Below are 17,579 nucleotides of genomic sequence, written 5' to 3'. Positions count from 1 at the left end.
AACAGAAGGATAGATCAATAAATCAAGACAAAGATAAACCAAAATAAAAGCATAAACCCATTGAATTGATAAATACAAGGAGCTGGATTTTTTAAAGGAACTAACAAAATAGATCATTCAGCCAATAATTAAACAGGCACTGTACTAAATACTGAAAGAATACATGAACCGTTAGTCAGTCTGATTAGGAAAAAAAGAAAGAGGAAAGCCAAATTGCCACTATCAAAAGTGAAAAAGGAGAATTCACAATAGATTAAATAAAAGGAATTACTCAAAACCATTTTGTGCAATATTGACCAACAAAATTGATAAATTTAATGAAATAGACACCTACAAACAAAATACTCAGATTGATAGAATGAGAAATGGATAATTTAAAAAACTTAATCTGAGAAAAAGAAAATGAATAAACCATAAATGGCTTTTCTCCAAAGGAGAAAAAAAACTGGTTTAGATGGATTTATAAGTGTATTATATCAGAAATTCAAAGGACAAATAATTCCAATGCTGCATAAGCTGTCACCAAAATAGAAAAAGAAGGAATCTTATCAAACTCCTTTTATGTTATAGATATAATCTTAATACATAAACTAGCGAAAAACAAATTAGGAAGAGAAAATTAGAGATCAATGTCCTTATGAATATTGATATAGAAGTAATGACTAGCTTATTAGCAAAGAAGTGTCAGTAAAATACTAAAACAATTTGGATTAAGATCAGATTTTTTGCCAGGAATGCATGGTTCACTTTTACTTTTTTTAAAACCCTTACCTTCCATCTTAGAATCAATAATAGGCATTAATTAGTTCCAAAGCAGAAGAATGGTAAGGGATAGGCAGTTGGGGTTAAGTGACTTGCCTAAGATCACATAGCTAAGAAGTATATAAGTCCAGATTTTAAGCAGGACCTCCCTTTTCCACTGAGTCAGCTGCACCTGTATGATTTGCTATTTTTTAATGGATTTTTTTTCAATTACATATAGAAACAATTTTTTACTATTGTTTTTGGACATTTTGTGATTCAGGTTTCCTTCCTCCCTTCCTTCCTCCCTTAGGCAGTAAATAGTCTAATATAGGTTATATTAGTGCTTTCATATGATATGTATTTCCATATTCCCCATGGTATGACTAAAGTTGTGTATGACATGTACAATAAAAAAATCATGAAGGAAATAAAGTGAAGGATGGCACACTTTCATCTGCAATCAAATTCCAACAGTTCTTTCTTTGGCTGTAGATAATAATATATTTTTAAATTTTTATCATGAGTCCCTTGGCGTTATCTTGGAGTAACTTTTTTTTCTGATAATAGTTTTAGTTCTTCACAGTTGATCATCATACAATATTTCTGTTACTGTATACAGTGTTCTCCTGGTTCTGCTCACTTTACTTTGTATCAGTGTATATGTCTTTCCAGGTTTTTCTGAACTCGTCCCATTCATCATTTCTTATGGCACAATAATTTTTCATTACAACCACATACCACAGCTTGTTCAGCCATTCCTCAACTCATGGACACCCCCTCAATTTCTAATTTTTTGTCACTACAAAAACAGCTGCTAAAAACATTTTTGTTCAAGTAGGTACTTTCCCCCTCTATCTCTGCTCTCTTTAGGATACAGATCCAATAATGGTTTTTTAGGGTCAACAGTTATATATAGCTTTATAACCCTTTATAACCTTTTAGGTTTTTTAAATTATCCATTTCTCATTCTATCAATCTGAGTATTTTTGTTTGTAGATGTCTATTTCATTAAATTTATCAATTTTGTTGGTCAACATTGCACAAAATAGTTTCTAGTAATATTGTTCTCCACAATGGTTCTATCAGTTCACAGTTCCACCAGCATTGTATTAGTGTCCCTTTTTTCCCTCATTCCCTCCAACATTTACATGCCCTAAGGTTTCCCTTTATGCTCTGAAAACTGTAAAAGCTGACAAAAAATGGTCATCATCAGTGTTGAAAAGGTTGTGGGATAATAGGCATATTAATAACTTATTGATGAAATATGGAAATATGTATTACATAAAAGTACAGGTACAACCTGTATCACACTATTCACTCCCTCAGGGAGAGAGAAAAATCTGAATTTTAAAATGTCAAAAAGCAATTCTCAAAAATTGTTTCCATATGTAACTCAAAAAATTGGAAAAATAATGTATATTACTGATGGAGTTGTGAAATGGCACAACCATTTTAGAGAGCAATTTGGAATTATGCAAATAAAGTAACTAAAATATCCATGCCTTTTTTAAACAGAGACTCCCAACATTGAACTTTATATGTCTAAATACCCATATCCTCTCAGATATTTATAGCAGCACTCTTCACAATAGCCAGAATTTGAGAACATAGTAGATGCCCATTGATTGGGAAATGACTAAACTAATTTGGTACATGAATGTAATGGAATATTACTATACTGCAAGAAATGATGTGTGTGATGAACACAGAAAAACACGGAAAGATCTACATGAATTCATACAGAATGAAGTAAACAGAGTCAAGAAAACAATATATACAATAATTACAACAATGTAAATGGAGGGAACAATGACACAACAACAAAAGAAACAACAAAAGTGAATATATCAAAATTTAAAAGATCAAGCAGGACTCTGAAGAAATGTGAAAAACACCTCCAACTCACCTCACCATGGAAATGGGAGGTCCACAGGTGCTATACATTGTATATATTTTTGGATTTTTTCCCCAATGTATTGATCAGTTGTGCTATTTTTTTCTCTTTCTCTTTAAAAATAAAATTAACAAGGGAAAGCTAGGTGGCTTAGTAGATTGAGAGCCAGACCTAGAGATAGGAGGGCCTGAGTTCAAACTTGGCCTCAGACTCTTCCTTGCTGTGTGAACCTGGGCAAGTCAGTCAACCACTATTGCCTGACCCATACTGCTCTTCTGCTTTAGAACCAGTACATGGTATTGATTTTAAGATAGAAGTTAAGGGTTTGAAATAATTAAGTTAGATTAAACCACAGAAATCTACAGCTTAGGAACAGCTAGGTGGTACAGTGGATAGAATATAAGGCCTAGAGGTGGGAGGGCCTGAGATCAGATGTGGCCTCAGATACTTCCTGACCATTAAGTGACTTACACAACTAGCTCTTGCTCTTTTGTCTGAGAGTTATTACTAGGACAGAAAGTAAGAGTTTTTTTTAAAGAATTTTTATTCTTTTTATTCTTGTTTGATTATATATACTATAACAGTTTTTTTTACCCATATACCTCAACCTGTGTGGAGGGGAAAAAAAGAAAGATAAAGATCCCTTCCATTTCTAAATCTATGCTTTGATTTTTTCCCCATCCCATCTTACCCTGAAAAGAATTTTTTTAACTCAGAATTAATATATTTTCTAAAAACTCTTTTTCAGTTATTCTGCAGTTTGTGAATTTTTGCAAAGCAATAGTTTGTTATCAATTATCAGAGCCCATGAAGCTCAGGATGCCGGGTAAGTGATACTAGAACAACATCAAGTGCCACTGGAGAGTTTTTCCTTTTGACAGCAGGACAGACAAACTTGTCATTTCTTTTCCAGGTATCGAATGTATAGGAAGACCCAGACGACAGGCTTTCCATCACTCATTACCATTTTCTCTGCCCCAAATTACCTAGATGTCTATAACAACAAAGGTAAAGGAATATGACAGTTTTATTAGTAAATGTGAAAGCTACTATAACGTTTTGTGGTAATACACGCCAGGGACCTAGAGTGCTGGTAGTTACTCTACTGGATCTCGATACCCTAAAAATTACTGGACTGGGACCTGAATAATGAAGGCAGATTGCATTTGTGTTCCAGAGGCTAAGTGCAAGTACATGACTTAGATTTAGAAATTTTAGTGTTGCATATCTTTGTACTTGTTGACCCAGAATGCTCAGCATAATTTATTAGTTTCTGTCTAATGTTGTCTATTTTTAAAGCATTACTTCATCTCTTAATATTTTAATTCTTTTGAATTGCTGAGCTTTTGTTGCCCTTCTGGAATTCTCAGAAGTAGTATGGCATAGGTGCTGTTACACTGATCTCAATTCTAGTTCTAGCTCTGTCACTAGCTGACTCTGGCACCTTCGGATGACCTTTGTTTTCTTCATCTCTAAAAATATAGGGTTTGAACTCAGTGATCTGTGAGAGCCATTTTCTTCTGAAAGTCTTGTGCTTCTGCATTTCACATGTGTTTGATCAGGATAAAGGCAGCAAGGTGGCTCTGTGGATAGAGCACTGGGCCTGGAGTTAGAAAGACTCTTTTTTCTGAGTTCAAATCTAGCTTCAGACACTTAATAGCTGTATGACCCTGGGCAAATTATTTAACCCTTTTTGCCTCCTTTTTCTCATCTCTAAAATGAGGTGGAGACAGAAAAGACAAACCACTTCAGTATCTTTGTCCAAATGGGGTATGTTGATGTAGTGGATAGAATCTGATCTTGAAGACCCAAAGATCTAGCTTCAAGTTTTATCTGATACATACCAAGACTTTGAGAAGTCTCTCAGGGCCTTGGAAACCTGTCCTAGTTGTAGAAACTGTAGAGAAGGTACCAAGTTGCTTTAGTGAAGTGAATTCCTCCATCCAGACATTCCTATGTCAGTGAAATCACAAGTCCAGCCCAACAACAGAGAGACAGACAGACAGACAGACAGACAGACAGACAGACAGAGAGTGAGTCAGCTCTGAATGGCCTATTCCTTGTTCCTTAGTCTTACTTTCACAAGGGCCCTCTGCCACTGCTACATGCTGATTCCTTTTCATTTGTCATCTGTCCCTTCATTTGTCTCCAGCATCCTGTCCAGATCTTTGTCACAGTCTTCTCCTATTACTGAGAAGGTCACTGTTTGGCTCAGCCAGTTTAGATTTGTTAACCTAAATTTGGAGTAGACCCCTTCAGAAGTTCTGTTGTCTAAGGATTTGAACTAGGGTCTCTCTGTCTCCAGGCCAGCACTCTATTCACTGTGCTACCTAGCTGACAATAAATGAAGCACAAATAGGATCTAACTTAATATCTGTCCCCCAATGAATGCTTACTTGGGTACATCTGCCATTTTTACTGGCAGTCTTTATAATTTGTTTTATGAAAGTGGAGGACTGGAGAACTGGAATTGTTTTGTTAAAAAAAAGTGGGGGATATCATTATGAAATTGAGAGATCTGTGCTCTAGTCTCTCCTGGTGATCATGTCAAGTCCTAGTCATTGTCACTTTGTAGTCAAATCTTTATATTCTTAGTCTCACTCCTAAATCCTTAATCACCTATTCCTGCTACATATATCCTTCTGGGACTCCCATTGACACCTCAGATACCACACATCCACTTCATGTTCTTCTCTGCTACAGACTTCTGTTGAAACCTCCACTGTGCTCACCCTCAGGTCTACAATCTCAGAATTATCCTTGACTTTTCCCTTTCCCCTGAGTTTCCTGCCAACTCCTATCAATTCTACCTCCACAGATAGAATTCCCACACAGCCATGTCCCTTATTCACCCCCATCACCTCTCATTCATCGTACTGTAATAGCCTCTTCTTTGGTCTCTCTTCCCATTCTATCTTCCACTTAGCTTTTGTTGTTGTTGTTGTAGTTGTTCAGCTGTTTCAGTCATGTCAGCTCTGTGTGACCCCATTTGGGGTTTTCTTGGTACCTAGAAACTGGAGTGGTTGGCCATTTCCTTCTGTGGCTCATTTTATAGATGAGGAATCTGAGGCAACAGGGTTAAGTGGTTTGCCCAAGGTTACACAACTAGTAAGTGTTTATCAAGGGGCTGATTTTAACTCAGATCTTCCTGACTCCAGGCCTGGTGCTCTAACCAGTGCATCACCTAGTTGCCCCTTCCACTAAATTGCCAAATTAATATCCCTAAAATATAGAGTGTAACCATGTAAATTCCCAGCTGTTTAATGGATCCTTGTTACTACCTCTGGGATAAAATGCAAACTCATCAGCCTGATATTTAAATATCTTCCCCAGTCTACCTTTTGACATATCTTCCTAGACTTATTTTATATTATTCACACATTTTGTATTCCAACCCAAGTGGCCTTTCAAAGAGTTTTTCAATCAATCAGTTTTTTAATACCTACTACGTTTCATATTAAATACTTTCAATGTGCTAAGCATTGTACTAAGTGCTGAGGATGTCAGTAGAAAAGTGAGATAGTCCTTGTTCTCAAGATACTTAAACTCTAATTGAGGGAAACTGCACATACCAAAATGTATAGGTGCAGGGCAGCAAATCTAAAACTCTTCTCATGGGCCATTTCTGAATTAAGGCTTTTAAGGCCTTTCCTCATTTCTCTGCCTCTCCCTGTGTGTGCATGTGTCTCTCTTTGGCTCCTCTGTATCTGTCTTTCACATGTACTCAAGAGGATATGCATACTTTCTTCCTCAGATTAATTTCTATTCTTGTAATGTTAATAACTGACATTTATATGACTCCTTACATAGTCTCACTTGATATCCAAAACAATCAAGGATAAGTGCTGTAGATATGTCTGTTTTACAGATTTGCCCAGGCATGTCATATCCCATCCTCCCAGTAGAATGTAAGCTTCTTGAGGACTCATTAACTTTTGTTTTTTTCTTTTTATCCTCAGTACTTAACACAATGCCTCAAACAATAGATGCTTTATAAATGTTTGTTGAGTTATATTAAATAATATAGTATCTATAATTATTATTTCCAAAACATAGTACTCATTTAGATATTTCTTAAAGTCTGTCCTAATTTTTAATCACCTCTTGTTTGTCAGGAGGAAACATTAATTTTTTTATGAAAATAAATTGAGCATAGGAATGTTTCAAATTTAAATTATTTGATATTGAGATGCATACACAATTTATTGAGGTCAGGTACTAGAACACTTTTGGAAGGATCTCTTACTCCTTCAATGACTCAATCTCACAGTCTTTGTTGGGATTTTTTTATTCAAAGATATTTTATTTTCCCAATTATATGCAATAACAATTTTCCACAAAAAATTTTCCAAAATTATAAAAACCAAATTGTACCCTTCCCTACCCCCTCTCAGAGATGGTAAGTAACTTGATCTGGATTATACATGTATTATTGTGCAAAACTTTTTTCCATAATGGTCATCATTGTAAGAGAATGTTCATATAAAACCAAAACTCTCAAATAAAATCTTAAATAAACTAATGTGGAAGATAGTTTACTTTGATCTGCATTCTGACTCCAACAGGTCTTTCTCTGGAAGAGGATAGCCTTCTTTGTCAGAAGTACTTCAGAACTGTCCCAGATTATTATATTGCTGAGAGTAGCCAAGTTTTCATGGTTGATCATCGTATAATATTGCTATTACTGTATATAATGTTCTCCCAGTTCTGCTTTGCTGGGCTTTTAAAAAATATATTAATCATTGTCAGAAATATAATCAATTATAAAGGTTGGAAAGAGGCAACATGTAGTAATGGCTAGAAAGCTGACCTCAGAATCAGAAATGCCTGGCTGGGTTCAAGTCCCACCTTTGACATTCTAGCTGTGTGGCCCTGAACAGTGTCCCAGAGGACTCTCTAAGCTTGGAAGAGGCAAATCTGCTTTGGTAGAAGAGTTTCTCACTCTTTGGTAGAAGAGTTGCTCCCTTTGCAAATGAAATCCCAGATCTTGATCCTGTTATGAATAAAATAGATATAGATGGATATATCCAAAAGTATTAATATTTTATTTAAAGCCATGTTGGTAAATTTAAGAAAGACCATGCGCCTGCTAAGATCTAATTCAAATTGCCCTCCATTACCTTCTCCCACCTGGCTGCTTCGTAGGAAACAGAGTGTCTCCCAATCACCTCAGGAGTCTTATACTGTTCTCTATGTAATCACACTTCCTTCCTAAGAGGAATCATGGGAAATGTAGTTTCAAAGTCCCCAAAATGTCCACAGGAAGTTTATGTCATATATCTAAATATTTAAGGCTCAAATGAACCCCAAATTTCCACTAACACAGTCCAAAATAAATATAATTTGGATCCAGTTTGTAAGGGTTTTTAAATGGCAAATAGAGGAATTTGAATTTGATCCTGGACATAGCAGGGAGCCATTGAAACTTCTTGAGTAGGGAAGTGACCTAATCAGATATGCACTTTGAATTATAATACTTTGGCAGCTGTGTAAAAGATGGCTTGTCTTCTACTCATAGTATCATAGATTCAGCACCAGAAGGGACCTTAGACCATTTAGTCCAACTCCTATATCTCATAGGAGAGGAATCTGAGTCCCAAAGAAGTTGAATGACTTTTCTTCGTTCCCAGAGCATCAGAGATTCTTTCTACCCAATTCAGCACTCTACCCAGTGGCCCATACTTGTCTCATTAACTCATCTTCCATGCCAAAGACTGTTTCCATTCTCTGGTTACCTATCTCCATATTTGAGTCTATGTAAGTTGGGTAGTATATCTGTCCTCCTCAAACTCCTGAGGTAACCCCCTCTCATTTTTACATTCTTTGTAACAAGTCACGTTTATCCACTGCCCACATGATTGAGCACTAGAGAGCCCACTGCCTCCACCTCCTCCCATGGCTTACTTGTTGGCCAGCCCCTCCTCCAGGCTTGTTTTGTTCTGTGTATTTGGTCTTCATGTCATCAAGTAGTCTGTGCCAAGAACTCTGGGAAACTCCTGAAGACAGTGCTTTTCCACTTGACCTTGCCATCACCACCCTTATTCTATAACTGCTTCCCATTTCTCCTTCCTGCTTCCTAAGCATCTCTTAGGAAATGCTGAATGGTCGTTAAAACACTGGCAGCATTCTACCACTTCCGCCCAAGTGCTTCCTTCTGTCCTGTTTGACCTCTCTTCTCCCAGTTTTCTTCCTTCCCAAACAATGCCTTAGGCCTAACAGTGGAATATACACATATATTTTTAGTCCCACTAGTTGTTCTTTGGAAACTAAAATTTTCTACATCATTACCTGATTTATTACACCAAATGTATACCAAGGTTTTGTTGTTGTTTCTCAACATTTTCCCATTGTAATCCTCTGCTCTTGTGGCCTGGCTCCCAGATTTGTCTCTGTGTATAGCTTAAGGACACATGCCCCACATGAAATATTTTTAAAAAGTAATCATCTATAAAAAGAATAGGATATATTTATATATTCTCTACAATGCCTAGTATTTTGTAGGTACTCATTAACTCTTAAATGTTGAGGTTACTACACCAGTAATTTCATATTAACAAAAATAATTGTTAAATAATCACCTCTTCTGTACTTTCTAAGGAATCATTTTACCTTTTCAGGATAACAGCAGTATCAAATAATAACTATTGCTTGTGATGAGGACAGATTGGCATTTTAATATTTTAACTTTTCAATAAAATGTGTGCAAATACATGGATCTGCTAAAAGTTTACATCTCTTGGACACACCATCAGTATACTGACTACTGGGGGGAGGAGGGAAGGAGAGGTCAGAAGGCAAGGGCTTCTTAAAAACAGGTAGTAGTGAGTTTAAGATGGACTTCCGGTTAAGATGGCGGCAGAGTAAGGAGCAGCTGCTCGATCTCTCCTAACCGAAGCATACAGGACTCCTCAAGGGGGCATAAAAATGAACCCAGACGAACGAAGGAACCCCACAACAGGGCGCAGCATTGAAGGTACGCAGAATCAGGGCATTTCCATGCTATAAAGGGGTGAAACAGCTCTCACTAAAACGCGAGAGGAAGAAGAAGCCCCTCCACCCCCCACACCCCCCTACCACGCACAGCACCAAGGCTAACGCACAAGAGTGAAAACAGGATTGGGGCAACCAGTAAATCACTAGCAGCCCCAGGGCTTGTACCTGTGAGCTGCCAGATGTGGGACCCCAAGTGGCTGGGGGGATGCACGGACTTTCCCAAGCATATATGCGGGTGAAGGCTCTGCCCCAGGCAGAATAAAGAACTCTAACACAGGGACTTTCCACAGCATCTTGACTGGGTGAAGGCTCTGCCCCGAGTGAGAATAAAGACCTATAAAGCAGGTGAAGGCAGTGCCCTAGGTGTGAATAAAGATTTCCAGCGCAGGCTAGGACGTCCAGTGAGGACCTGGGGCAGACAGGAGCGTGGCTGTGGAAGCAGCCCCAAGACCTCTGAAGGAGCCTCGGGCAGAGGGGCAGACCGGGGACTACCAGGAGGCCTGACCTCGAGGACAAGGAGACCGGAGCCATCAGAAGCTTAGAAAGTGCAGGCAGACCCTGAGTGTGAAGACAAAGCTGAAAAGGGGCGGAGCTAATAATGGCAAGCCATAGGGAAGCCCAGAAGAAAAAGATTACCAAGAAAAACTCTGGAACACTCGACAACTTTTACACAGAGAAAATCCAGACAACAGAGGAGGACAAACAAATAACCAAACTTCCCCCCAAAAATGAAAGCTGGTCACAAGCTATTGAAGAGTTCAAAAATGAGATGTTGAGGAAGATGGAAGAAATCTGGCAAGAAAATAATAGTTTAAAAGGCAGAATTTCGCAATGGGAAAGTGAGGCAAGTCAACTGAAGACCAGAAATGACCAGATTGAAAAGGAAAACCAAAAGATTATAGCCGAAAACCAGTCCTTAAAGGCTAGAATCAAACAATTAGAAGCCAACGATCTATCAAGACAACAAGAACAAATAAAACAAAGTCAAAAGACTGATAAAATAGAAGGAAACATGAAATATCTCAATGAGAAAGTGACAGACCAAGAAAACCGGTCTAGAAGAGACAATTTGAGAATCATTGGTCTTCCTGAAAAGGCAGAAATTAATAGAAACTTGGACTCCATACTTAAAGAAATTATTCAGCAAAATTGCCCTGAAGTTCTACAACAAGAAGGTAATATAGACATTGAAAGGATCCATAGATCACCCTCTACACTGGACACAGAAAAGTCAACACCAAGGAATATAATAACCAAATTCAAGAGCTTTCAAGTAAAAGAAAAAAATCTTACAAGAAGCCAGAAGGAGACAATTCAAATATCAAGGAACACCAATAAGGATCACACAGGATCTGGCAGCCTCCACGCTAAAAGACCGCAAGACTTGGAATACGATATTCAGAAAGGCAAGAGAGCTGGGCCTTCAACCACGAATCAACTACTCATCGAAACTGATTATATACTTCCAGGGGAAAGTATGGGCATTCAACAAAATTGAAGATTTCCAAGTTTTTGCACAAAATGGAAAGTTTGATACCCAACCACAAAAATCGAGAGAAACATGAAAAGGTAAATAAGAAACAGAGGGAAAAGAAAGAAAACTCATAATCTTTTAAACTTGACTCTTTAAGGGCTTAAATAAGATCTAATTATCTGTATTACTAGGTGGAGAAATGCTATGTATAATTCTCTGTAGTGAACTCTATTCACTATTATAATATTCACTATTAGAGCAACCAGAAGAATAATTCATAGTGAGAAGACAGGATACTAAATGGTCTAAGATGACATGGGGGGATGGGAAAGAGGGGGGAATAGTAGGGGACACCAAGAAAAATCTGAGTAAATAAGAAAAATATTCTATTAAACACAAAGAAGGCATGGGAAGGGGAGGGGATAAATACTATCATAAGAAGGCGAGGAAGAGAGCATTAAGAGGTAATAATCAAACCTTACTCTCAGTGTAATCAACCCGGAGAGGGAAGAGTAGCTTTATTATCCATTTGGATAAAAAACTCTATCTAACCCTACTGAGAAAGTCAGAAGGGATAAACCAAAGGGAGCAGGGGAGTGGGGAGGTCAAAAAAGGGAGGGGAGAAGAAGGGGGAGGGAATTCATTAGGTCTTTAAAAAGCAAAAAGAGGGGAATAACAAGGGAGAGGGCAGAAAGGGAAGTCAATCAAGGGAGGGGAATAAGGGAAACTGGCTCAAAGCAAACCACTGGTTTAAAAGAAAATAGTGTAAGAAGAAGGGGTGGGTCTAAGGGAGGATACAAAAATGTCAATGAATGCACAACTAACAATTGTAACTCTGAATGTGAATGGGATGAACTCGTTCATAAAATGGAAGCAAATAGCAGAGTGGATCAGAAACCAAAATCCTACCATATGTTGTCTACAAGAAACACATATGAGGCAGGTAGACACACACAAGTTCAAGGTTAAAGGCATAAGCAAAATCTTTTGGGCATCAAATGAGAAAAAGAAGGCAGGAGTGGCTATTATGATCTCTGACAAAGCCAAAGTAAAAATAGATAGTATTAAAAAAGACAGGGAAGGTCATTACATCCTGATTAAAGGCAGTATAAACAAGGAGGAAATAACACTGCTCAATATATATGCACCAAGTGGTATAGCATCCAAATTCATAAAGGAGAAACTGGCAGAGCTCAAGAAGGAAATAGATAGTAAAACCATAATAGTGGGAGATCTAAATATTCCTCTTTCAGATCTAGATAAATCAAACCAAAAAATAAATAAGAAAGAGGTAAGAGAGGTGAATGAAGTCCTAGAAAAATTAGATCTAATTGATATGTGGAGAAAAATAAATAGGGACAAAAAGGAATACAACTTCTTTTCAGCTGCACATAGTACATTTACAAAGATTGACCATGTAATAGGGCATAGAATCATTGCAAACAAATGCAAAAGAGCAGATATAATAAATGTAAACTCAGATCATAATGCAATAAAAATAATAATTAGTAAGGGCACCTGGACAGGCAAATCAAAAACCAATTGGAAATTAAACAATATGATTCTCCAAAACCAATTTGTCAAAGAAGATATCATAGAAACAATCAACAATTTCATTGAAGAGAATGACAATGATGACACATCCTACCAAACTCTGTGGGATGCAGCCAAGGCAGTACTCAGGGGGAAATTTATATCCTTGAGTGCATATATTAACAAATTAAGGAGGGCAGAGATTAATGAATTGGGTATGCAACTCAAAAAATTAGAAAGTGAGCAAATTAAAAACCCCCAGATGAAAACTAAATTAGAAATACTAAAAATTAAGGGAGAAATTAATAAAATCAAAAGTAAAAGAACTATTGAATTAATAAATAAGACTAGAAGCTGGTATTTTGAAAAAACAGATAAAATAGACAAAGTACTGGTCAACCTAATAAGAAAAAGGAAAGAAGAAAACCTAATTGACAGTATTAAAGATGAAAAGGGAGACCTCACCTCTAATGAAGGGGAAATTAAGGCAATCATTAAGAACTATTTCGCCCAATTATATGGCAACAAATATAACAATTTAGGAGATATGGATGAATATTTACAAAAATATAAATTGCCTAGATTAACAGCAGAAGAAATAGAATATCTAAATAATCCCATATCAGAAATAGAAATTGAACAAGCCATCAAAGAACTCCCTAAGAAAAAATCACCAGGGCCTGATGGATTAACAAGTGAATTCTATCAGACATTCAAAGAGCAACTAATCCCAATACTATACAAATTATTTGGTATGATAAGCAAAGAAGGAGTCCTACCAAATTCCTTTTATGACACAAATATGGTACTGATCCCAAAGCCAGGTAGACCAAAAACAGAGAAAGAAAACTATAGACCAATCTCCTTAATGAACATAGATGCAAAAATCTTAAATAGAATATTAGCAAAGAGACTCCAGCAAGTAATTAAGAAGATCATCCACCATGACCAGGTGGGATTTATACCAGGAATGCAAGGATGGTTCAACATTAGGAAAGCCATCCACATAATTGACCATATCAACAGTCTAATAAACAAAAATCACATGATTATCTCAATAGATGCTGAAAAAGCCTTTGACAAAATACAGCATCCATTCCCATTGAAAACACTGAAAAGTATAGGAATAGAAGGACCCTTCCTAAAAATAATAAACAGTATATACCTAAAACCATCAACAAGCATTATATGCAATGGGGATAAATTAGAAGCCTTCCCAATAAGATCAGGAGTGAAACAAGGATGCCCATTATCACCTCTATTATTCAACATAGTACTAGAAACACTAGCAATAGCAATTAGAGAAGAAAAAGAAATTGAAGGTATCAAAATAGGCAAGGAGGAGACTAAGCTATCACTCTTTGCAGACGATATGATGGTCTACTTAAAAAATCCTAGAGAATCAACTAAGAAGCTTGTAGAAATAATCAACAACTTTAGCAAAGTTGCAGGATACAAAATAATTGCACATAAATCATCAGCATTTCTATATATTTCCAACACATTAGAGCAGCAAGAGGTAGAAAGAGAAACACCATTTAAAATCACCCTAGACAATATAAAATACTTGGGAATCTACCTACCAAAACAAACACAGCAATTATACGAAAACAACTACAAAACACTTTCCAAACACATAAAACTGGATCTCAACAATTGGAAAGCCATTAATTGTTCATGGGTAGGACAAGCTAACATAATAAAAATGAACATTCTACCCAAATTAATTTACCTATTTAGCGCCATACCTATCAAATTACCAAAAAACTTCTTTACTGAATTAGGAAAAACTATAACAAATTTCATTTGGAATAACAAAAGATCAAGAATATCAAGGGAAATAATGAAAAAAAATGTGAAGGAAGGGAGCCTAGAAGTATCAGATACTATAAAGCAGCAGTCATCAAAACAATATGGTACTGGCTAAGAGACAGAGAGGAGGATCAGTGGAATAGACTTGGGGTTAATGACGTCAGCAAGACAAGTGTATGATAAACCCAAAGAGCCCAACTTTTGGGACATGAATGCACTATTTGACAAAAACTGCTGGGAAATTTGGAAAACAATATGGGAGAAATTAGGTCTAGATAAACATCTCACACCCTACACCAAGATAAATTCAGAATGGGTGAATGACCTGAATATAAAGAGGGAAACTATAAATAAGCTAAGTGAACACAAAATAGTATACTTGTCAGATATCTGGGAAAGGAAAGATTTTAAAACCAAGCAAGAGTTAGAGAAAATTACAAAATGTAAATTAAATGGTTTTGATTATATCAAGCTAAAAAGCTTTTGTACAAACAAAAACAATGTAGTCAAAATCAGAAGAAAAACAACAAATTGGGAAAAAATCTTTATAACAAAAAACTCTGACAGGGGTCTAATTACTCAAATATACAAGGAGTTAAATCAATTGTATAAAAAATCAAGCCACTCCCCAATTGAAAAATGGGCAAGAGACATGAATAGGCAATTCTCAAGTAAAGAAATCAAAAGTATCAATAAGCACATGAGAAAGTGTTCTAAATCTCTAATAATTAGAGAAATGCAAATCAAAACAACTCTGAGGTATCACCTCACACCTAGCAGATTGGCTAAAATGAAAGAAGGGGAGAGTAATGAATTCTGGAGGGGATGTGGCAAAATTGGGACATTAATGCATTGCTGGTGGAATTGTGAACTGATCCAACCATTCTGGCTGGCAATTTGGAACTATGCTCAAAGGGCTATAAAAGAATGCCTGCCCTTTGATCCAGCCTTACCATTGCTGGGTTTGTACCCCAAAGAGATCATAGATAAACAGACTTGTATGAAAATATTTATAGCTGCGCTTTTTGTAGTGGCAAAAAACTGGAAAAGGAGGGGATGTCCTTCAATTGGGGAATGACTGAACAATTGTGGTATATGCTGGTGATGGAATACTATTGTGCTAAAAGGAATAATAAACTGGAGGAGTTCCAGGTGAACTGGAAAGACCTCCAGGAACTGATGCAGAGTGAAAGGAGCAGAGCCAGAAGAACATTGTACACAGAGACTGATATACTGTGGTAAAATAGAATGTAATGGGCTCCAGTACCAGCAGCACTGCAATGACTCAGGACAGCTCTGAGGGATTTATGGTAAAGATGCTACCCACATTCAGAGGAAGGACTGCAGGAGAGGAAACATAGAAGATAAACAATTGCTTGAATGCATGGGTTGAGGCGGACATGATTGGGGATGTGGACTCGAAACGACCACACCAATGCAACTACCAACAATTTGGAAATAGACCCTGAACAAGGACACAAGTTACAACTAGTGGAAATGTGCGTTGGCCATGGGTGGGGGGAGACAGGGGGGGTGAAGGGGAAAGTAGGGGTATGAAGCATGTAAACAGATTAAAAATGAATATTAATAAACGTTTAAAAAAAACCAGGTAGTTGTAATTTCAACTAGTTGACCTATAAAGCAACTGTAATGTCTTTTTTTTTAAAACCTGTTTATCTTAGAATCATTACTAAGTATCAGTTCTAAGGCAGAAGAGTGGTAAGGGTGGGCAATTGGGGTTAAATCACTTGCCCAGGGTCATACAGCTAGTAAGGAGCTGAGTCCACATTTGATCCCAGGATTTCCAACCCTGGCCCTCTACCTACTGAGCCACATAGCTGCTTCTGTAATGTCCTTTTGAAGTCTTAAAGTTATGCCTATTATGCATTGTGGTTTTATTATTGTGAACTCTGTAGATAGCATGATTCCTTGGAATAGTTACTGAGAAGATAAACCAAACTGAAATTACTGTGAGTCTCTTCCAATCACAGCTCCTGGGCTTTACAAACAAAATGGTCTGAATTATAGGAAATGTAGATGTTTAAAAGTACATAAAGAGAGAGAGTTCCCATGATGTACCCAGATTCTCTTGATATCTTCCCTTTCAGCCGCTGTACTGAAATATGAAAACAATATCATGAACATCCGACAGTTTAACTGCTCTCCGCACCCCTACTGGCTTCCAAACTTTATGGATGTTTTCTCGTGGTCTTTGCCCTTTGTGGGGGAGAAAGGTAGGAGAAACAAGTCATCCAGACCTCCTTGTGCCTACATGATTGATTAATGCATAAATGATATGTCTTCATATCACACATATGGCTCATGTAAAAATGGACAAATAATTCAATACTGGAAATTGGGTTTTTTTGGTTTGTTTACTATATGTTCTGGCAACATGTAGGGTTTTTAGTTGAGTCTTAGTCTTACTTATAATGGATTGTTTGATTTATTTAAAATAGCTTTTTAAAGGATTTGATCTAGACTCTAGCAGTGGTTCCCAAACTTTTTTGGCCTACTGCCCCCTTTCCAGAAAGAAATATTACTTAGCGCCCCCTGGAAATTATGAAACTATTTCTTGAACTCTGAATAGAATGTAATACAAAAAAAGTGTGGCCATCACCACTTCGCTAGATCACTGCAGCACCCACCAGGGGGCGGTAGCACCCACTTTGGGAATCACTGATCTAGAGCTTAAAAGTAATACAGTCCCTACATGCCCTGAACTGAACTTGGGAGTCAGTATACCAAGGTTCACATTTTCTCTGTGCCTCACAAACCATATGGTCTTGCAAAAATCAGTTCCCCTTAACTTCACTTTCCTCATCTGCAAAGTGAGGATAATAATAGTTGTAATTAGTAACATTTATGGAGCACATAAAGTTTTACAGAGCATAATTCCTTTGTGTGGTGGTTGTGATGAACTAGCTCTATAAACTGTATGGTATAACTGTAACAGTAAATATAATTATTGTGTTTTCAGAATTATGTTGTTGCCTTTGATATAGCTACACAAACTCGGGCTTTTTGGCAAGTTGGTTGTGAAATTAAATTTTTTTCCATGTGTAGATCAGTAGAAGGTGTCCTGAAAAGTCATCTAGCAAATTATTTACTAATTGGTAGGTTCTTTGA

General features: G+C 37.0%; 1 protein-coding gene across 1 annotated transcript in view; it reads left to right on the top strand.

Annotated features, from left to right (window-relative positions):
* PPP3CC (protein phosphatase 3 catalytic subunit gamma) overlaps positions 1-17,579 on the top strand; it is a 100,865-nt gene that overhangs the window by 72,891 nt on the left and 10,395 nt on the right. The window contains exons 7-9 of the mRNA XM_044663485.1: positions 3,387-3,464; positions 3,552-3,646; positions 16,559-16,684. Coding sequence (XP_044519420.1) covers positions 3,387-3,464; positions 3,552-3,646; positions 16,559-16,684 — 299 coding nt within the window. The remainder of the gene's footprint in view (positions 1-3,386; positions 3,465-3,551; positions 3,647-16,558; positions 16,685-17,579) is intronic.

Source organism: Gracilinanus agilis, chromosome 2 (assembly GCF_016433145.1).
Source record: "Gracilinanus agilis isolate LMUSP501 chromosome 2, AgileGrace, whole genome shotgun sequence".
Classification (NCBI taxonomy): Eukaryota; Metazoa; Chordata; class Mammalia; order Didelphimorphia; family Didelphidae; genus Gracilinanus; species Gracilinanus agilis.
Note: the sequence above shows the minus strand (reverse complement) of the source record. Positions and strands in the feature narration are given on the sequence as shown.